The sequence below is a fragment of the Bos mutus genome, chromosome 3 (assembly GCF_027580195.1).
Source record: "Bos mutus isolate GX-2022 chromosome 3, NWIPB_WYAK_1.1, whole genome shotgun sequence".
Lineage (NCBI taxonomy): Eukaryota > Metazoa > Chordata > Mammalia > Artiodactyla > Bovidae > Bos > Bos mutus.
The window spans coordinates 87,436,273-87,459,227 of NC_091619.1; the positions used below are offsets into that span (position 1 = coordinate 87,436,273).

Genomic DNA, 22,955 nt, shown 5'->3' on the forward strand with positions numbered 1-22,955 from the left:
TATATAAGTGATAAGGTCAAGAAAGGAAGAATACAGAGATCTCTCCTTTCTCCACTCTCACTTTGGCATGTGACAGTTTTAGCCTGGCTTAGCAGCTTTCCCCTCTTATAGGAAGTGACCACTCAGGAAGGAAGAGCAAAGAGATTTATCTTAGAAGCTAAATTCATCCACTCAGTTATTCATTAGCTTGAATAAAATAATTATTAACATGGAATTGAAGTCAGACATGAACTGGTTCAGTTAACTGAAAATCATTTGGAATCATGAGAGGAGTGAAATCACTGACCCTGCTTCTGGGTCAATGCACTTCAACCAGCAGGCACTGTAACAATGAGAACACAATAATTCTCAAACAGCACCATGAAGTATCCCCATTTTAAAGTTAAGGAAACAAAGAGTAGAAGAGTGAATCATAGGTGATATTTTAATTCCTGTGATATCTTTAAAAACCTGTATATACAAATTTTGGATCATCTAGACCACAGGTCTTAGATAATATAACCTTAAAATCAGTACAGCCATGCAATTTCAGGGACCTCATTTCTTATTTATGCTTATGATCAAGTGAACTTCAAATGAAGATCAAACGACACTGAAGCTTATTGTTAGAACCAAGTCTTCATCATAATGATGAGAGAACTGAGTCATCACAGGTCATCCAATGGCACACCAAACCCCCACAAAAGCCTCCTCTGAACAGTTAGTGGCATATTTATGCTGTTAGTAAGATACACTGAGGGGGCTCCCTCATTTAACATACCAATTTGCACTGGTTCCCTGGCAATAAATACATCTAGTTATAGAAAAGACTAAATGCGTGTCCCAAATCCTAGCAATAACTGGATCAGCCATTCACTTAAAGATTTCAAGAATGCTACTCTATTGGTTTTCTATTGCTGCCATACTAAGAACTTAGTGTGCTTAAAACAACACAAATGTGTTCTGTATTATGTTACAGTTTTAAAGGGAAAAGTCTGATACATGCCTCTCTGGGCTAAAAATCAAGGCACAGCAGGGCTTCATTGCATTCTGGGGGCGCTAGGGGAAATCTATTTCATCATATTTAGAAATCACCTGCCTTCCGTGGGCTCATGGCCCCCTTCCTTCACCTTCAAAGCCAGGCACAGCCAGTTGAATCCTTTTCATATTTCTTCTCTCTGACCTTGCTTCCATCTCAAATCTTTTTCTCTGGCTTATGATTCCCTTGTCCACTTTTAAGGACCGCTGAATTACCCTGGAACCACCAAGATAACCAAGGAAAATCTTTCTATTTTGTCAGCTGATTAGCAACCTTAAATCCATTCATAACCTTAATTCTCCTTTGCCATATAATATAACACACTCACTGGAGATTAGGACATCTTCCCTTTTTTTGGGTGGCCAGGGGTGTCGGCGGGGGCACTATTGTCTACCACAGCTGTTATGCAACCTTGTTATGGGTAAACAAAGTGCCTCTACAGGGTTATCAGATTGTTTCTCATCAACACTGATACCTAAAGACAGCTCACTAAAAAAGTTTAGACTAAATATAACCTCTGACTATGATGCTTGGAGGGATTGGGGGCAGGAGGAGAAGGGGACGACAGAGGATGAGATGGCTGGATGGCATCACCGACTCGATAGACATGAGTTTGAGTCAACTCCGGGAGTTGGTGATGGACAGGGAGACCTGGTGTGCTGCGATTCATAGGGTCGCAAAGAGTCGGACACAACCGAGCGACTGAACTGAACTGAACTGATAACTAACTAGCAAAGTCTCAAAGATATTAATACTGCTTTTCTCAGTTTTTTCAGTCCTGGAATAGAGGTTAATAGCATGGCATCTGAAATCAGATATGAAGTTAACAACTAGCTCTGCAACTTACTAGCTATTTGACCTTGGTCAAGTTGCTGATACTCTTTAAACATGTGATTTTCTTATCTGTATAATGAAGATAATAATATCCCTTATACACTTATTGAGAGGATGAAGTGAAATTATATATGTAAAATGCTCAATACAGTTTCTAGCCATTATCAGTTACTCAGTAAGATTAATATTTACTTTATTAAACTCTGTCCAAGCTTTAAGATAAAAAATAAAGACAGTCTTCAGTGTTTTAGCATATTACATTTTCACAATTAATATTAAACACATCTTCAGTCTAATGTTCTCCCAACTGAGCTATTTCAGCCACTTTAAACACAACTTCAAATGATGTAAAAGAATGCTGCTGCATACTTAATGTCTAAATTTTCTATGGGTCTAGATGATGTTAAATTAATTTTCTTTCAAATTAATTACTTATTTACTAAACTCTTAATTTATTATCTTCTAAGTTTGTAACTTGCTTTATCCAAAAAAAAAAAAAAATTAATTTGCCTTCCTAAGGACTTTACTATCAGTAATTAAAGTAATGATGGCAGTTTTGCAAATAATATAATGGCAGATAATCTTTAACAGTTACTTTCTACCTTTTCCAAAAAGAAAATACCCTGTTCATTAAAAGTGACTAGAAAACAATTATAAAATAAATCTAGAAATAGCAAAGTCCTAAATTACCTTCAACATGAATACTAGAGATAAGAGTCAATTTACAATTAGACTTTTAATTCTAAACCAGAAGCATGCAAAAAAGGATAATGAGGTTAAATGAATTACATTTGTTAAATGTAAATATGAAAAACTGTATATTTATAAAAAGTTTAACTAAAAATAGATAATTATTTATAAATTCAAATATATTTTGAGACAGTTTCTCTCATGTAATCAGGTGCAGAAGTACTTACAGTTTGATAATATGAGGATGACGAAAGAGTTTTAGATTTTGAATTTCTCGTTTTATTTTTCCAACAACATCTAAACTGCGAATCTTCTGTCTATTTAAAATTTTAACTGCAACTTTATGGCCTGTCAATTGATGCTCTCCAACTAGAGAAAAGAAAAAGGAAAATAACTTTGCCACCATAGCAATGTAATCATTTATCCATGCTTCCTTCCTCTGTAACCCCAAATTTTTTTCCTCATATTTACCACTTTAATATCACTTATTGTATAGAACAGAAAATAACCTCTTTTCATGTCTGTCTACTCTACTGGAGTATGTGCTCCTGAAGGACAGAAACTGTATCTTATCTTCTCTGTATCCTCAGCACCCAGCACAGAGATGTTAATTAAGTATCTGTGGAAAGGATTACTGAATTCCATTTTCATACCTAAAACTATAGGTATGAATTTGAAACATCTTTTGGATAGAATAGAATTACTATGTTTTGTCCCTCTCTTCCTCTTCTCTGGTCAATTCAATCACTTGTATTATGAAAGAATAAATAATTGCTATAATAAATTAAAACTCATAACTAGTTTCAGTACCATTTCATCAGAAAATTCACATGTAGCCCTTTTTCACCTTTTCTACAAAGGTTTCTTGTTTTCCCACATTCGATGGAATCTCTTTCTTTCAAACCTTCACAGTATACTGACAAAGTTCATGTTCCTTCATCATTTTTAGGCTGTTATATATATTTATTTGTGTTCTTGAAAAATCATATGGTAAGAGCTACCAGCTCTTACCCTCCTCAAATAAGACAGTCAGTATTCATCTGAGTCTGCCAGGAAGTGTCTAGCACAGTATTTTGCACATACTAGATGTATCACACTTCTTTATTTCAAACTATCTTACAAAGGTGTAAAAACTAAAAGAGCATAGTCTTGGCATAAAACCAGACACAGAGATCAATGGAACAGAATAGACAGCCCAAAAATTAGCTCATGCATAATTAAGGTCAATTAATTTATGACAAATGACTCAAAAACATACAATGGGGAAGGGATAATCTCTTCAATAAATGGCACTAGGAATATTGGATAGCCACATAAAAAAGAATGAAAATAGACCCCATTTCATACATTATACAAAAATCAACTCAAAATGGATTAAAAACAAATTTAAAACAAAACAAAAAAAAACATAAACCTTCCAGAGAAAAACCTAAGAGGTAATCTCCTAGAATTGACCTTAGCAATAATTTTTTGAACTTGATAACAAAAGCAAAGGCAACAAAAGCAAATATAAATGAGTAGGATTAAATCAAACTAAAAAGTCTCTTCATGGCAAAAGAAATCATCAACAAAATGAAAAGGCAACCTACCAAATGGAAGAAAATATTTGCAAATTACACATCTGATAAGGGGTTAATATCCAAATTATGTAAATTATCTAACAATTTAATAGCAAAGAAACCAATCTGATTTGATTAAATAAACTTTTTGCCAAACAAAGTATACAAATGGCCAAATACACAAAATCTTCAGGTAATCATCAGGTAAATCATGACTAATTATCAAGTAAATGCAAATCAAACCTACAATGAGTTATCACCTCACATTTGTCAGAATAGCTGTCATTAAAACTGAAGAGACAACAATGTTGATGAAGATGTGGAGAAAGGGGAACCCTTGTGCACTGATGGCAGAAATGTACATTGGTGTAACCACTATGTAAAACAGTAGAGAGGTTCCTGAAAAGTTAAAGCAAAGAACTATATAATGATTCTGCACCCCCTTGTAGATATTAGAAGGAAATAAAAATTGGATATCAAAGAAGTATCTACACTACCATGTTCATCACAGCATTATTCACAAAAGCAAAGATATGAAAACTACCTAAGTGTCCATCAACAAATGAATGAATGGATAAAGAAGAATGGTCTGCTTTTTTCTCCTCTCACCACACACACACCAGCACCACCACCTACAGGGAGCTCTAGGGACAAGCACAAGCCATCACTACCATCCTGGACTCTCAGGAGTCCCAGAAGGAGAAGAGAGAGAGAAAGGGCCTGAGAAAATATTTGACGCTATTACAGACAAAACCTTCCCTAACCTGAGAAAAGAAACACTCACTTAAATCCAGGAAGCACAAAGAGTCCCCTATAAGATAAACTCAAGGAGGAACCTGCTGAGACATGTATTAATCAAACTGACAAGAATTAAAGACAAACAAAAAATATTAAAAATAATAAGGGAAAAGCAAAAAATAATGTATAAGAGAATCCCTATAAAGTTATAAGCTGATTTTTCAGCAGCAACTCTGCAGGCTGAAGAGAGTACTACAATATATTCAAAGTGCAGATGGGGAAAAACCTAAAACCGAAAATACTCTACCCTTCAAGGCTATAGTTCAGATTTGACAGAGAAATCAACAGATTTTACAAATAAGCAAAAATTAAAAAGAGACTTCAGCTCTGTGAAAAATACCATTGGTAGCTTGATAGGGATTGCATTGAATCTATAGATTGCTTTGGGTAGTATACTCATTTTCACTATATTGATTCTTCCAATCCATGAACATGGTATATTTCTCCATCTATTAGTGTCCTCTTTGATTTCTTTCACCAGTGTTTTATAGTTTTCTATATATCAGTCTTTAGTTTCTTTAGGTAGATATATTCCTAAGTATTTTATTCTTTTCATTGCAATGGTGAATGGAATTGTTTCTTTAATTTCTCTTTCTATTTTCTCATTATTAGTGTATAGGAATGCAAGGGATTTCTGTGTGTTGATTTTATATCCTGAAACTTTACTATATTCATTGATTAGTTCTAGTAATTTTCTGGTGGAGTCTTTAGGGTTTTCTATGTAGAGGATCATGTCATCTGCAAACAGTGAGAGTTTTACTTCTTTTCCAATTTGGATTCCTTTTATTTCTTTTTCTGCTCTGATTGCTGTGGCCAAAACTTCCAAAACTATGTTGAACAGTAGTGGTGAGAGTGGGCACCCTTGTCTTGTTCCTGACTTTAGGGGAAATGCTTTTAATTTTTCACCATTTAGGATAATGTTTGCTGTGGGTTTGTCATATATAGCTTTTATTATCTTAAAGTATGTTACTTCTATTCCTGCTTTCTGGAGAGTTTTTATCATAAATGGATGTTGAATTTTGTCAAAGGCTTTCTCTGCATCTATTGAGATAACATATGGCTTTTATTTTTCAATTTGTTAATGTGGTGTATTACATTGATTGACTTGCGGATATTGAAGAATCCTTGCATCCCTGGGATAAAGCCTACTTGGTCATGGTGCATGATCTTTTTAATGTGTTGTTGGATTCTGATTGCTAGAATTTTGTTAAGGATTTTTGCATCTATGTTCATCAGTGATATTGGCCTGTAGTTTTCTTTTTTTGTGGGATCTTTGTCAGGTTTTGGTATTAGGGTGATGGTGGCCTCATAGAATGAGTTTGGAAGTTTACCTTCCTCTGCAATTTTCTGGAAGAGTTCGAGTAGGACAGGTGTTAGCGCTTCTTTAAATTTTTGGTAGAATTCAGCTGTGAAGCCGTCTGGACCTGGGCTTTTGTTTGCTGGAAGATTTCTGATTACAGTTTCAATTTCCGTGCTTGTGATGGGTCTGTTAAGATTTTCTATTTCTTCCTGGTTCAGTTTTGGAAAGTTGTACTTCTCTAAGAATTTGTCCATTTCTTCCACATTGTCCATTTTATTGGCATATAATTGCTGGTAGTAGTAGTAGTAGTAGTCTCTTATGATCCTTTGTATTTCTGTGTAGTCTGTTGTGATCTCTCCATTTTCATTTCTAATTTTATTGATTGATTTTTCTCCCTTTGTTTCTTGATGAGTCTGGCTAATGGTTTGTCAATTTTATTTATCCTTTCAAAGAACCAGTTTTTGGGTTTGTTGATTTTTGCTATGGTCTCTTTTGTTTCTTTTGCATTTATTTCTGCCCTAATTTTTAAGATTTCTGTCCTTCTACTAACCCTGGGGTTCTTCATTTCTTCCTTTTCTAGTTGCTTTAGGTGTAGGGTTAGGTTATTTATTTGACTTTTTTCTTGTTTCTTGAGGTATGCATGTATTTCTATGAACTTCCCCCTTAGCACTGCTTTTACAGTGTCCCACAGGTTTGGGGTTATTGTGTTTTCATTTTCATTCATTTCCATGCATATTTTGATTTCTTTTTTTTGATTTCTTCTGTGATTTGTCAGTTACTCAGCAGCATGTTGTTCAGCCTCCATATGTTGGAATTTTTAATAGTTTTTCTCCTATAATTGAGATCTAATCTTACTGCATTGTGGTCAGAAAAGATGCTTGGAATGATTTCAATTTTTTTGAATTTACCAAGGCTAGATTTATGGCCCAGGATGTGATCTATCCTGGAGAAGGTTCTGTGTGCGCTTGAGAAAAAGGTGAAATTCATTGTTTTGGGGTGAAATGTGTGTTGGTGGGAATGCAAACTAGTACTGCCACTATGGAGAACAGTGTGGAGATTCCTTAAAAAACTGGAAATAGAACTGCCTTATGACCCAGCAATCCCACTGCTGGGCAAATACACAGAGGAAACCAGAATTGACAGAGACACACGCACCCCAATATTCATTGCAGCACTGTTTATAATAGCCAGGACATGGAAGCAACCTAGATGTCCATCAGCAGATGAATGGATAGAAAGCTGTGGTACATATACACAATGGAGTGTTACTCAGCCATTATAAAGAATACATTTGAATCAGTTCTAATGAGGTGGATGAAACTGGAACCTATTATACAGAGTGAAGTAAGCCAGAAAGAAAAACACCAATACTGTATACTAACGCATATATATGGAATTTAGAAAGATGGTAACGATAACCCTGTTAAGCGAGACAGCAAAAGAGACAGATGTATCGAATAGTCTTTTGGACTCTGTGGGAGAGGGAGAGGGTGGGATGATTAGGGAGAATGGCATTGAAACATGTATAATATCATATATGAAATGAATCGCCAGTCCAGGTTCGATGCAGGATACTGGATGCTTGGGGCTGGTGCACTGGGACGACACAGAGGGATGTTACGGGGAGGGAGGAGAGAGGCGGGTTCAGGATGGGGAACATGTGTATACCTGTGGCAGATTCATGTTGATGTATGGCAAGATGAATACAATATTGTAAAGTAATTAACCTCCAATTAAATTAAAATAAATTTATATTAAAAAAAAAAGAGAGACTCAGCACCATCAAAACCAGCATTACAATAAATCTTAAAGGTACTTTTCTGGGCAAAAAATAAAATGCCACAACTAGAAACAAGAACAATAGAAATTAGAAAGATGACTGGTAAAGGCAAACATAAAACAAAGGTAGGAAATCACCCACACATAAATCTGATACCAAAACCAGGGACTGTGAAGACAGTACAAATGCAGCATATTGAAAATGTATTGGAAATGAACAGATCAGCAACTTAAAACATCTTGTACATATACAGACTGCTATACTAAAACCTCTTGGGAATCACAAACAAAAAATCTGTAATAGATACACATACAAAAAAGAAAAAGCAAACACAACACTATAGATATCAAATCACAAGGAGAGAGAAGAAAAAATGAAGGGAATAAAAAAGACCCCTGGTGGCTCAGATGGTATAGAATCTGTCTGCAATGCAGAAGACCTGTGTTCAATCCCTGGGTTGGGAAGATCCCTGGAGAAGGGAATGGCAACACACTCCAGTATTCTTGCCTGAAGAATTCCATGGCAAAGAATCAGACACAACTGTGTGACTAACACTTTCACTTTCAAAAATAAAAGCTAAATCACTTAACAAAATGGTGATAAGAGCATACATTATCAATAATTACCTTAAACGTAATTGGGTTAAATGCTTCAAACAAAAAACATAGACTAGAATGGATATAAAAACAAGACCCAAATATATGCTGTCTACAAGAGATCCATTTCAGATCTAGGGACATACAAACTGAAATTGAGAGAACGGAAAAGGATATTCCATGTAAAGAGAAACCAAAAGAAAGATAGAGTAGCAATACTCATATCAGACAAAACAGACTTTAAAATAAATACTGTTGAAAAAGACAAGGAAGGACAAGGATCCATAATGATCAAGGGATCAATCCAAGAAGATGTAACATTTATAAATGTATATGCACCCCCTCGTAAGACTACCTCAATGTATAAGGCAAATGCTAACAGCCATTAAAGGAGAAATTGCCAGTAACACAGTAATAATAGGGGACTTTAACACCTCACTTTCATCAGTGGACAGATTATCAAAGCAGAAAAATCAATAAGAAGACAAAAGGCCTTAAATGACAAATTAGACCAGATGAACTTAATTGATAATTATAGAACACTCTATGCAAAAGCAACAGAATACACTTTCCTCTCAAGTGCAGATGGAATGCTGTCCAGGATAAATCACATCTTGGGCTACAAATTAAGCCTCAGGACATTTAAGAAAATTAAAATTATATCAAGCATCTTTTCTCACCACAACACTATGAGATTAGAAATCAATTACAGGAAAAAAAAAACTGTAAAAAAAAAAAAAAAAAAAAGACATGTTTACATGGAGGCTAAACAATGTTACTAAACAACCAACGAATCATAGCAGAAACCAAAGAAATAAAATAAACAAAAAACTTAAAAACAGGTGACAACAAAAACACCATGATACAAAACCTATGGGATGTAGCAAAAGCAATTCTGAGAAGGAGGCTTGTAACAATACAATCTTACCTCAGGAAACAAGGAAAATTTCAAATAAACATCCTGATTTTATACCTATAGCAACTAGAGAAAGAAGAACAAAACCCAAAGTTAGCAGAAGGAAAGAAGCCATAAATATCAAGAGTAGAAATAAATGAAATAGAGAAAAAGAAAACAAAAGAAAGGATCAATGAAACTAAAAGCTGGTGTTTTAAAAAGACAAACAAAATTGACAAACCTTTAGCCAGACTCATCAAGAAAAAGAGAGAGGGCTCAAATCAATAAAATTAGAAATGAAAAAGGAGATGTTACAAAAGATACTACAGAAATCAAAAGAAAAAGTCATTTAGGAGACTACTACAAACAACTAATTATATACCAGTAAAACGGACAACCTAGAAGAAATGGACAAATTCTTAGAAAGGTACAAACTCCCAAGAACTAGGCTGAACTAGGCTGCACCAGGAAGAAACAGAAAATATGAACAGACCAATCACAAGTAATGAAATTGAAACTGATTAAAAATCTTCCAGCAGAAAGAGAGTGCAAAAAAAGGAACCCTCTTAAATTGTTGGTGGAAGTGTAAATTGGTACAGCCACTATGGAGAATAGTATGGAGGCTTCTTAAAAAACTAAAAATAGAGCTACCATATGACCCTGCAAGAGCTTCCCAGGTGGGGCTAGTGGTAAAGAACCTGGCTGCCAATGCATGAGACTTAAGAGATGCAGGTTCGATCCCTCGGTAGGAAAGATCCCTGGAGGAGGGCATGGAAACCCACTCCAGTATTCTTGCCTGGAGAATCCCATGGACAGAGGAACCTGGTGGGCTACAGTCAATATGGTTTTATAGAGTCAGGCACAACTGAAGCGACTTAGCAGGCACATGACCCTGAAATCCCACTCCTGGGTATGTATCTGGAGAAAAACATGGTCCAAAAGGATGCATGAACCCCAGTGATCAATGCAGCACTGTTTATGAAGCCAAGTCCTGGAAGCAACCTAATGTTCATTGACAGAGATGGTACATATATACAATGGAATATTACTCAGCCTTTAAAAAGAATGAAATAATGCCATTTGCAGCAACATGTATGGACCTAGAGATTGTCACATTGAGTGAAGTCAGTCAGTCAGAGAAACAGAAACATTGTATTGCATCCCTTTTACATAGAATCTGAAAAGCCATGATACAAATGAACTTATTTACAAAAGAGAAACAGACTCACAGACTTAGAGAATGAATTTATGGTTGCTGGGAGAAGGATGGGAGGAAGGAATAGTTAGAGAGGAAGAAACAGTTAGCACTGTACATACTGCTATATTTAAAATGGATAACCAACAAGGATCTACTATATAGCACAAGGAACTCTGCTCGATGTTATGTGGCAACCTGGATGGGAGAGAAGTATGGGGGAGAATGGATACACGTGTACATGTGTGTGTGTGTGTGTGTGTGTGTGTGTGTGTGTGTGTATAGCTGAGTCCCTTCGTTGCCCACCTGAAACTTGATCAGCTATACTTCAAAACAAAATAAAAAGTTAAAAAAAAAGTCTTCCAGCAAATAAAAGTCCAGGACCAGATGACTTCACAGGCTAATTCTACCAAACATTTAGAAAAGAGTTAACACCTATCTTTCAGAAACTCTTCCAAAAAATTTCAAGGGAAGGATCACTCCCAATCTCATTCTATGAGGCTACCAACACCCTGATATCAAAACCAGACAAAGATGCCACCAAAATAAAGAGAAAAATTGAAGGCTATCACTGGTGAACATAGAAGCAAAAATCCTGAACAAAATACTAGCAAATCAAATCCAACAATACATTAAAAGGATCAAACAACATGATCAAGGGGCATTTATCCCAGGAATGCAAGATTCTTCAATATATGAAAATCAATCAGTGTGATACATGGCATTTAACAAACTGAAGAATAAAGACTGTATGTTCATCTTAATAGATGCAGAAGAAGCTTTCAATAAAATTCAACAAATGATAAAAATTCTCCAGAAAGTGAGCACAGAGCAAACTTACCTCAACAAAATAAAGGCCATATAGGACAAAGCCAGAGCTAACATCATTTTCAATGATGAAAAGCTGAAGGCCTTTCCTCTAAGACCAGGAGCAAAACAAGTATGTCCACTGTCGCCACTTTCATTCAATGGTTTTGGAAGTCCTGGCCACAGCAATCAGAGAAGAAAAAGAAATAAAAGGAATCCAAATTGGGAACAAGTATACTATACATAAAAAATCCTAAAGATGCTGCCAGAAAACTACTAGAGTTCATAAAGTTGCAGGATACAAAATTAATACACAGAAATCTGTTGCATTCCTATACAGTAACAACAAAAGATCAAAAAGAGAAATTAAGGAAGCAATCCAATTTATCACTGCATCAAAAATAAAATATCTAATAATAAATCTACCTAAGGAGACAAAAGACTTGTAGTATGGAAACCACAAGATGCAGATGAAATAAATCGAGGATGATATAAGCAGATGGAAAGATATACTATGTGCTTGGATAGGAAATATCAATATTATCAAAATGACTACACTGCCCAAGGCAACCTAGAAATTCAATGCAATCTCTATCAAATTACCAATGGCATAATGGGATTTTTCACAGAACTAGCAGAAATTTTTAAATTTTTATAGAAACACAAAAGGTCTTGAATAGCCAAAGCAATCTTCAGAAAGAAAAATGGAACTGGAGGAATCAGGCTCTGGCAGCAAAAAAAAAAAAAAACAACAACCCAGAAATACAGATCGAAAGAACAGCACAGAAAACCCCAAAATATGCCCATGCACCTATAGCCAATTACTCTATGTCAAAGAGGCAAAGGTATACAATGGAGAAAAGACAATCTCTCCAGTAAGTGGTGCTGGGAAAACTGGACAGCTTCAAGCAAGAGAATGAAAGCAGAAAATCTACTTATACCATTGACAAAAAATAGACTCAAAATGGGTCAAATACCTAAATGTAAGACTGAACACTATAAAACTCTTACAGGAAAACATAGGCAGAACATTCTTTGACATAAATCATAACAAAATCTTCTTTGATCCACCTTGTAGAGCAATGAAAATAAAAGCAAAAATAAATAAATGGGACCTATTAAATTTAACTGTTCCTGCACAGCAAAGGAAACCACCAACAAAAGACAATTCACACAATGGGAGAAATTATTTGCAAATGATGCAACTGACAAAGGATTAATCTCCAAAATATAAACAGCTCATACAGCTCAATATGAAACAAATTTTTTTTAAATGGGCAGAAGATCTAAATAGACATTTCTCCAAATAAGACATAGAGATGGACAAAAAGCACATGAAAAGGTTCTCAACATCACTAATTATCAGAGAAACGCAAATCAAAACTACAATGAGGTATCACCTCACACTGGTCAGAATGGTCATCATCATCAAAATGTCTACAAATAATAAACATTGGAAAGGGTGTGGAGAAAGGGGAGCCCTCTTACACTGTTGGTGGGAATGTAAATTGGTACAATTACAGAGAATAGTATAGAGTGTCCTTAAAAAACTAAAAATAGAACTACCATGCAACACAGCAATTCCCACTCTATATATCTGCAAAAAAACAAAATTAGAAAAGATACATGCACCCCAATGTTCATTGCAGCATTATTTATAATAGCCAAGACATGAAAGCCACCTAAGTGTTCATCAACAGAGGAATGGATAAAGATGTGGTACATATATACAATGGAATATTACTAAGTTATAAAGAACAAAATAATGCCATGTGCAGCAACATGGATGGACCTAGAGATTATCACACTAAATGAAGTAAGTCAGATAGAAAAAGGCAAATATCATACGCTATCACTCATATGAGGAACCTGATTTCTTAATGACATAAATGAACTTATTCACAAAACAGAAAAAGATCTACAGATACTAAAATAAACTTATGGTTATCAAAGGGAAACCTGGCAGGGAGGGATAAATCAGGAGCTTGGGGTTAACATACACATACTACTATATATAAGATAGACAACCAACAAGGAACTTATAGCACAGGGAAATCTACTCCATATTCCACGATAACCTAAATGACAAAGGAATCTGAAAAAAAAAAGGAATATATGTATTAATATAACTAAAACTGTACTGTACACCTGAAATTAACACAACACTGTGAACCAACTATACTCCAGTAAAAAAAAAAAAAAACAGAAAGAAATGGCATCATCTCTTGAAAGAGTTAAGCATAATGATAAGTTAATTGGTTATCTGAGATCAAAAGATTCAAATGCATTAAGAATGCCCCCTTTTTTGCTGAAATACAATAGCCTCTATTACCTACTAACTTAAGTGAATTAGTACTTAGTGATAATTAAATACAGATAGTTGTCTCATAATCACATCCCACCTGAAAGCTGAATGAATATTTCTTAAAATCTTGTAATATAAACAGATTTAAGACCAAGAATTTCTTTTATGTGTATTACAGCTGTAAACTTTCCTAGGGAAATTAACTGAGAGGAAAGGTTTGGATTCATAAACATTTAACATTCATTTGGGCTTCCCCTGGTGGTTCAGTGGTAAAGAATCCACCTGCACTGTAGGAAATGCAGGTTTGATCCCTGGGTTGGGAAAATCCACTGGAGCAGGATTGGCAACCCACTCCAGCATTCTTGTCAGGAAAATCCCATGGATGGAGAAGCCTGGTGGGCTATACTCCATAGGGTTGTAAAGAGTCAGACATAACCAAGCACAGCAACATTCATTTATTCAATCTAAAAGCATTTACTGAGCACCATTCACATGGTAGGACTATGCTGATCAAAGACATGTGTTAAGAGAGATTCAATAGGTCTCCAAGTTTTAGTGAGAAGAAACATCAGCAATAAAGGATTCTGCATGGTAGCAAATCTATATGAAAACTCTTAGGGATACCTTAACTATGAAGAAAGAACACCGATGAAAAAAAGCAAAACATTTTTAAAAACCAAGGGTGAACAAATTTGCCATAATTTATCGTGTATATCATATATATAAATATCCAGATCAATATCTAGTTTGACAGCAGCAATAAAGAACACTCATCCATGGAACAACTATTTAACAAATGCCTACTATGGTGCACTCTGTATCAAGTGCAATTATAGGCACTTGGGATAAAGTGGTGAACATACTAATTCTGTCACATTGTGAGGTGTTCCCCAATATCTATTCCAGTCTTCCTTCCTAGACATATGACTCCCAAATTACACCTGAATATATATCCACCTGAAGTAGAGACTGCCTCCAGTATCTCTTGTTAAGTAGATATGGCCATGTGACTATGCTCTGGCCAATGACATGCCAGCAGAAATGTCCCTAGCAGCAGCTTCTTCAGATCCTTCCACCATCCTGAAGCCTGGAACTACCTGCTCAGACTGTTAAGTGAGTAAAATACTATCTTGTTTAAGCCATTCTTATTTTGAAAATTCCTGTCATTCACAGCTGAGTCTCAATAATACGGTCTAGAATATTTTTATTTTTTTAAACTTTTTATTTTGTATTGGGGTATAGCTGATTAACAATGTTGTGAAAGTTTCACGTGAACAGCACAGGGACTCAGCCATACATACACATGTATCCATTCTCCCCCAAACTCCCCTCCCATCCAGGCTGCAACATAATATTGACCAGAGTTCCATATGCTATACAATAGGTCTTGTTAGTTATCCATTTTAAATATAGCAGTGTGTACATGTCCAACCCAAACTCCCTAAGTCCCCCTTCCCCTCAGCAATCATAAACTCCTCTGTAGGTCTCTTTCTGTTTTGTAAGTAAGTTCATTTGTAAAATGTCCATCGACAGGGGAAGGGATAAAGAAGTGGTATGTATCTACAGTGGAATATTACTTGTCCATTAAAAAAATGAAATAATGCCATTTGCAGCAACATACATGGACCTAGAGACTGTCATACTGAGCGAAGTCAGAGGAGAAATATGTGGCATTCCTTATGTGTGGAACTAAAACAGAATAATATGCAAAATGTTTTAACTTATTTCAAATTTCCAATTTTGCTGAACTGCCATCTGTGAACTAATGGAAATAAACTATATTTATAGCTCATATAATTTCTTGGATTAAATGATTCTACAAAGTTATCACTCAGTGGTCCATTTTGTTCTTCCCGAACTCTAGCCTAATTATACAAAATACTCTCTAAAGCGACTGAAACATATAGACTTACCCCATCTATCCTTTTATTTTTTTTACTTATTTACTTTTATTTTGTAATAGAGTATTGTTACCGTATAATTATCTATAACCCATTACATTATTGTAATAGAGTATTGTTGTTTGGGGCTTCCCTGGTGGCTCAGATGGTAAAGAATCTGCCTGCAGTGCAGGAGACCCGGGTTCAAGCCCTGGGTCAGGTCCCCTGGAGAAGGGAATGGCAACCCACCCCAGTATTCCCGCCTGGAGAACTCCCCCGACAGAGGAAGATGGGCTACAATCCATGGAGTTGCAAAGTCACTAAGTTCTGTCTGACTCTTTGAGACCCCGTGGACTGTAGCCCACCAGGCTCCCCTGTCCGTGGGACTTCCCAGGCAAAACCACTGGAATGGGCTGCCATTTCCCTCTCCGGGGATTGAACCCAGGTCTCCTGCTTGGCAGGCAGACGCCTTTTTTTTTTTTTTTTTTCTTTACAATAGTGTATTGGTTTTGCCATACATTGACTTGAATCTGCCATGAGTGTACGTGTGTTCCCCATCCTGAACCCCCCTCCCACTTCCCTCCCCATCCCATCCCTCTGGGTCATCTCAGCACACCAGCCCCGAGCACCCTGTATCATGCATCAAACCTGGACTGGCAATTCGTTTCATATATGATATTTTACATGTTTCAATGCCAGTCTCCCATATCAGCCCACCCTCGCCCTCTCCCACAGAGTCCAAAAGACTGTTCGTACATCTGTGTCTCTTTTGCTGTCTTGCATACAGGGTTATCATTACCTTCTAAATTCCATATATATGTGTTAGTATACTGTATTGGTGTTTTTCTTTATGGCTTACTTCACTCTGTATAATAGGTTCCAGTTTCATCCACCTCATTAGAACTGATTCAAATGTATTCTTTTTAATGGTCGAGTAATATTCCATTGTGTAAATGTACCACAGCTTTCTTATCCATTCATCTGCTGATGGACATCTAGGTTGCTTCCACGTCCTGGCTATTATAAAGAGTGCTGCGATGAACATTGGGGTACACGTGTCTCTTTCGATTTTGGTTTTCTCAGTGTGTGTGCCCAGCAGTGGGATTGCTGGGTCATATGGCAGTTCTATTTTGTTTTTTAAGGAATCTCCATGCTGTTCTCCATAGTGGCTGAACTAGTTTGCATTCCCACCAACAGTGTAAGAGGGTTCCCTTTTCTCCACACCCTCTCCAGCATTTATTGCTTGTAGACTTTTGGATCACAGCCATTCTGACTGGCGTGAAATGGTACCTCATTGTGGTTTTGATTTGCATTTCTCTGATAATGAGTGATGTTGAGCATCTTTTTATGTGTTTGTTAGTCATCTGTATGTCTTCTTTGGAGAAATGTCTGTTTAGTTCTTTGGCCCACGTTTTGATTGGGTCTTTTATTTTTCTGGAATTGAGCTGCAGGAGTTACTTGTGTATTTTTGAGATGAATTCTTTGTCCATTGCTTCATTTGCTATTATTTTCTCCCATTCTGAAGGCTGTCTTTTCACCTTGCTTATAGTTTCCTTTGTTGTGCAGAAGCTTTTAATTTTAACTAGGTCTCATTTGTTTATTTTTGCTTTTATTTCCAATATTCTAGGAGGTGTGTCATAGAGGATCCTGCTGTGGTTTATGTCAGAGAGTGTTTTGCCTATGTTTTCCTCTAGGAGTTTAACAGTTTCTGGTCTTACGTTTAGATCTTTAATTCATTTGGAGTTTATTTTTGTGTATGGTGTTAGAAAGTGTTCTAGTTTCATTCTTTTACAAGTAGTTGACCAGTTTTCCCAGCACCACTTGTTAAAGAGATTGTCTTTTCTCCATTGTATATTCTTGCCTCCTTTGTCAAAGATAAGGTGTCCATAGGTGCATGGATTTATCTCTGGGCTTTCTATTTTGTTCCATTGATCTGTATTTCTGTCTTTGTGCCAGTACCATACTGTCTTGATGACTGTGGCTTTGTAGTAGAGACTGAAGTCAGGTAGGTTGATTCCTCCAGTTCCATTCTTCTTTCTCAAGACTGCTTTGGCTATTCGAGGTTTTTTGTTTTTCCATACAAATTGTGAAATTATTTGTTCTAGTCCTCTGAAAAATACCATTGGTAGCTTGATAGGGATTGCACTGAATCTATAGATTGCTTTGGGTAGTATACTCATTTTCACTATATTGATTCTTTCGATCCATGAACATGGTATATTTCTCCATCTATTTGTGTCCTCTTTGATATCTTTCACCAGTATTTTATAGCTTTCTATATATAGGTCTTTTGTTTCTTTAGGTAGACATATTCCTAAGTATTTTATTCTTTTTGTTGCAATGGTGAATGGAATTGTTTCCTTAATTTCTCTTTCTGTTTTCTCATTGTTAGTGTATAGGAATGCAAGGGATTTCTGTGTGTTAATTTTATATCCTGCAACTTTACTATATTCATTGATTAGCTCTAGTAATTTTCTGGTGGAGTCTTTAGGGTTTTCTATGATCCTCTACATAGAAAACCCATCTATCCTTTTAGAATTTTACATTTGATAAGGTGAACAGCTGTTATACAGAAGAGTGAAACTGTTTTATATTGTTCTGGGAGCAGAACTGAGAATAATCAATACAAATTCTTTCAACTAACAGAGTCATCTGCTCCACGAAGCCCCTCTCATCTCCACCTTTCTCACCATTCAAGTCTACACTGAAAATTTCCTTTTTAGTATTACTAACATACCCTGAGCATACTTTTTTGACAGGATGTGTAACACTAACATCTATTGGTTTTTCATTTCATCTCTCAATACTACAGGGGAAGAGATTGGAGGTCAGGTCCCCTGTAGTGTTTTCCTATTGCCAAGGCTGGAAATAAATGATAAACCAAGACAATGGAGCACAGAGAGGTTAAGAATTTGCCCACAGTCGTTCAACTATGAAGGAGCAGCATCAGGATTAAAACTCAGAAGCATGCACTATCCGATATCCAAGCAGAGAAAGCTCAGTCATTTGTCAAGATCAATTCAGTTCAGTCGCTCAGTCATGTCTGACTCTTTGCGACCCCATGAATCGCAGCACGCCAGGCCTCCCTGTCCATCACCACCTCCTGGAGTTCACCCAAACCCATGTCCATCGAGTCGGTGATGCCATCCAGCCATCTCATCCTCTGTCGTCCCCTTTTCCTCCTGCCCCCAATATCCTCCCAGCATCAGGGTCTTTTCCAATGAGTCAACTCTTCACATGAGGTGGCCAAAGTATTGGAGTTTTAGCCTCAGCATCAGTCCTTCCAATGAACACCCAGGACTGGTCTCCTTTAGGATGGACTGGTTGGATCTCCTTGCAGTCCAAGGGACTAACAAGAGTCTTCTCCAACACCACAGTTCAAAAGCATCAATCCTTCTGCACTCAGCTTTCTTCATAGTCCAAGTCTCACATCCATACGTGACCACTGGAAAAACCATAGCCTTGACTAGACAGACCTTTGTTGGCAAAGTAATGTCTCTGCTTTTGAATATGCTATCTAGGTTGGTCATAACTTTCCTTCCAAGGAGTAACTGTCTTTTAATTTCATGGCTGCAGTCACCATCTGCAGTGATTTTGGAGCCCAGAAAAATAAAGTCTGACACTGTTTCCACTGTTTCCCCATCTATTTCCCATGAAGTGATGGGACCAGATGCCATGATCTTAGTTTTCTGAACGTTGAGCTTTAAGCCAACTTTTTCACTCTCCTCTTTCACTTTCATCAAGAGGCTTTTTAGTTCCTCTTCACTTTCTGCCACAAGGGTGTTGTGATATATTAATTCATTTAAATACTCCATTCAATTTTAATATCATATAATTTAGAACATTAATATATCTAATGAAGTAAAGAAAATCTAAGATTTATTAAAATTTTACTAAAATTCTTATAGAAATTCTTTATTAAAATCTAATAAAGGAAGAATTAAAAAATTATTGTATATTTTAGGTCTAAATTACAATCTATTTGTCTTTGAGGTTCAAGCAAAGCAAAGAACTGTCAAAATGTCATTCTGCTATAAAGGTTACAAACATACTGTATAATATGTATTATTTGAATTATATTCTTATCATACAGTATATACAATGTATAGTCTTAATGTAATACTATACAGCAATGGGAATAAATGAATTACAACTACATATAATGACATACGTAAATCTCACCAACAAAACCTCAAGTGAAATAAATGAGACAGATATGGCTATAATTCTATGAAGTTAAAAAATAGATAAAACTATAATCCATGGATATTTGATGGGGCAGAAGATGGAAACAGTAACTAAAATGGGACACAAACTGGGGGCTTGTGGGAAACTGGTCATTTTTTGTGCTTTTAAGTAGTAGTTATGTTCAGTCTGTGAAAATTCACTGAGGATTTATGTAAGAAGTCATTTAGACTATAAGTACTGCTTCACATATATGGTACACTTCAATATAAAAAGTTAAGAAAGAATGTTTGGATGACACTATACCCTGCCAGGCTTTACAAGCCAAGGGACACTAAGTGCCAGCAAGCAGGGCAGTGCGGGGGCATCAGCCACCCCTTACTCATTGCATCAAGAGTCTTCACTCTGGGAATTAAGACAGTCATCTGACTGCACACATGTTCTGGCCCCTACCATCACCAGACTTCTGCCAAAATAACACAAGCCTCCTTTCTTCTTCACCTGTGGTAAGACAAAACAATCTCATTGCTCTCCAAATTTCCTTTCCCTGAAAGTCCTTTAAAATTCTATAAAGGATAGTTCTGAACAGGAAGCAAAAGACTTCCTGTTTTGATATATCACTGATTAAGCAAGTACTATGAGCACATTATATACAAATCTTATTTATTCCCCAGAACTCTAGAAGTAAACATTACCCTAAGTTTACAGATGAAGAAACTAGAATTACAGAACAATAAGGAACAAAATGGTTCATCTGCCTCCAACACACAAGCTCAAAACTCACATTACTTCACTTTCCAATAGCCAGGATCTCTTTAATTATAACACATCAAGAGTGCTTACTTGCATGTTTATCCTTTTACGCCCAGCATTTCAGCTGAGAAATTCGGGCACAGTGAAGGGATGGAGTAAGAAAAATTAAGGAAGAATTGATATGTTCAGGTAAAATGGAGGCTGGAGTAGGGCTGTGGCCTTTCCTATGGATCAGAATATACAAAAGTTGACTACTTAATTTCAAGAAAATAGAACATGGACTGAAATAATCCCATTATACAATATATAACATGCACTAAATTTTTACTGAGAGAACAAACTCATACATCTTTGAAGACCTTTTTCTCTTAATTTTACTCCCTGTTGGCCTGAACATTCATTTGTTCATTCATTCAAGAAATATTTTCTGAGTGTCTAATGTGTGCTAGCCACTGCTCCAAATGCTGAAAATGCAGGTACAAATGGAACTTGCATTCTGGAGGAGAATATAAACAATAAACACACATGATATAATGGTGATATAATGACAAAAAATGAAAATCATGCTGAGTACTGGGAATAACAAAAATAATTGGGGTTAAGGTGGGAAAATTATTTGAAATAGATCAGGAAAGGCCTGAGGATGTGATTTTTTTTTTTTTAAGCAAAGTGATCAATAACAAAGTGAAAGCTTACGCTCAGTCGTGTCTGACTCTTTGCAACCCCACGGACTATAGCCTGCCAGGCTCATCTGTCCGTGGAATTCTCCAGGCAAGAATACTGGAGTAGGTAGCCTTTCCCTTCTCCAGGGGATCTTCCCAACCCAGGGATCGAACCCAGGTCTCCCACGTTGCAGGCAGATTCTTTACCATCTAAGCCACCAGGGAAGCCCTTTTTAAAGCAAAGATTGTTCTAAAGCAGGGTTTCCCAAGTGGTGCTAGTGATAAAGAATCCACTTGCCAATGCATAAGACACTGAGATGAGGGTTCGATCCCTGGATTAGGAAGATCCCCTGGAGGAGGAAATGGCAATCCACTCCAGGATTCTTGGCTGGAAAATCGCATGGGCAGAGAAGCCTGGTAGACTGCAGTTCACAGGGTCACAAAGAGTCAGACACAACTAGAGTGACTGAGCATGCACATGTTCTAAATCTACCTTCGAGAACTGATTACTGATAATGATATTCTGTATTCGGCTTCATTTTTAAAAACATGTTGGCTTGGATTATAATTTTAAAGTACTTCTTTAAAACTGAAGTCAATCAAGAATTTCACAGGAGAATCAACTTTTTATAGAATCATTTAAGATGAATTATCTACACAGAGCCAGGGAAAAAGTTTTCTAGTATAGAAGAGATTATTTAAAACTGATGGACAAAGTACTGGGTTGGCTAAAAAGTTCATTTGGGTTTTTCTGTAAGATGTTGCTGGAAGACTCAGACTTTTTGGCCAATCAAGTATTAGTATTTAGGTCAGAGATAAAAGATTTGAAAAAATGTTCACGTATGTAATCACTCCAGATGAAAAACAAAATCTTCCAAAAACATTCCCAAAGCTTCTTAAATCATCCCCTCTCTTATCTTTCCAACTCTTGTCCTTACGTGTCTGCTCTCTTTCTGTGTGTCTTATTTTACATGCTTTGTCTCCCTCCTGTTCACTCCCCTTTCATTTTTTCCCTTCAGACATCTCCCCTTCAATGCCCCTAACTGAATAATTTCTGTTGTTGAATATATTTACTTAATATAATTTTATGTTCCATAGACATCTTCTAGAGACATACTCTCTCAGTTTACCGTTGCCTGAAAACATATTATGCTTTTATTTTTGAAGAGTATTTTTGTTGAGTACAAAATTATAGGTTGGCAGTTTGTTTGTTTCACTTCTCTAAAGATATCACTCCACTATTTCCTTGCTTTCATTGTTTTTGGTTAAAAAGTCAGCTTATTTTCATTCCTTCGAAAATAATATGCATTTTTAATCCTCTGGCTACTTTTAAGATTTCCCTTAATATTTTCCCCATCTCCGCATACACAGATGAAGTCCACTCCAGTATAGGAAAGTCTCAAGGGAAAACAAACAAACAAACAATTTTAACCAGTTTTCCAATGATATACCTATGAATGGTTTTCTTGTATTTATTCTGCTTATGGTTCATACATCTGAATCTGTGGCCTGATGTGTTCATCAGCTTTGAAAACTTTTCTATTATCTCTTCAAATATTGAGTACAAAACTATAGCTTGAAGCTGAAACGCCAATACTTCGGCCACCTGATGTGAAGAGCTGACTCGTGTGAAAAGACCCGATGCTGGGAGGGACTGAGGGTGGGACGAGAGGGGACGGCAGGGGGTGCCCTGTCATC

At 36.4% G+C, this 22,955-nt stretch overlaps 1 protein-coding gene across 1 annotated transcript in view; it reads right to left on the minus strand.

The window, feature by feature from the left end:
- The window catches only part of PRKAA2 (protein kinase AMP-activated catalytic subunit alpha 2), a 76,590-nt gene that overhangs the window by 31,743 nt on the left and 21,892 nt on the right, over positions 1 to 22,955 (minus strand). Inside the window, exon 2 of the mRNA XM_070367965.1 lies at positions 2,770 to 2,911. Coding sequence (XP_070224066.1) covers positions 2,770 to 2,911 — 142 coding nt within the window. The remainder of the gene's footprint in view (positions 1 to 2,769; positions 2,912 to 22,955) is intronic.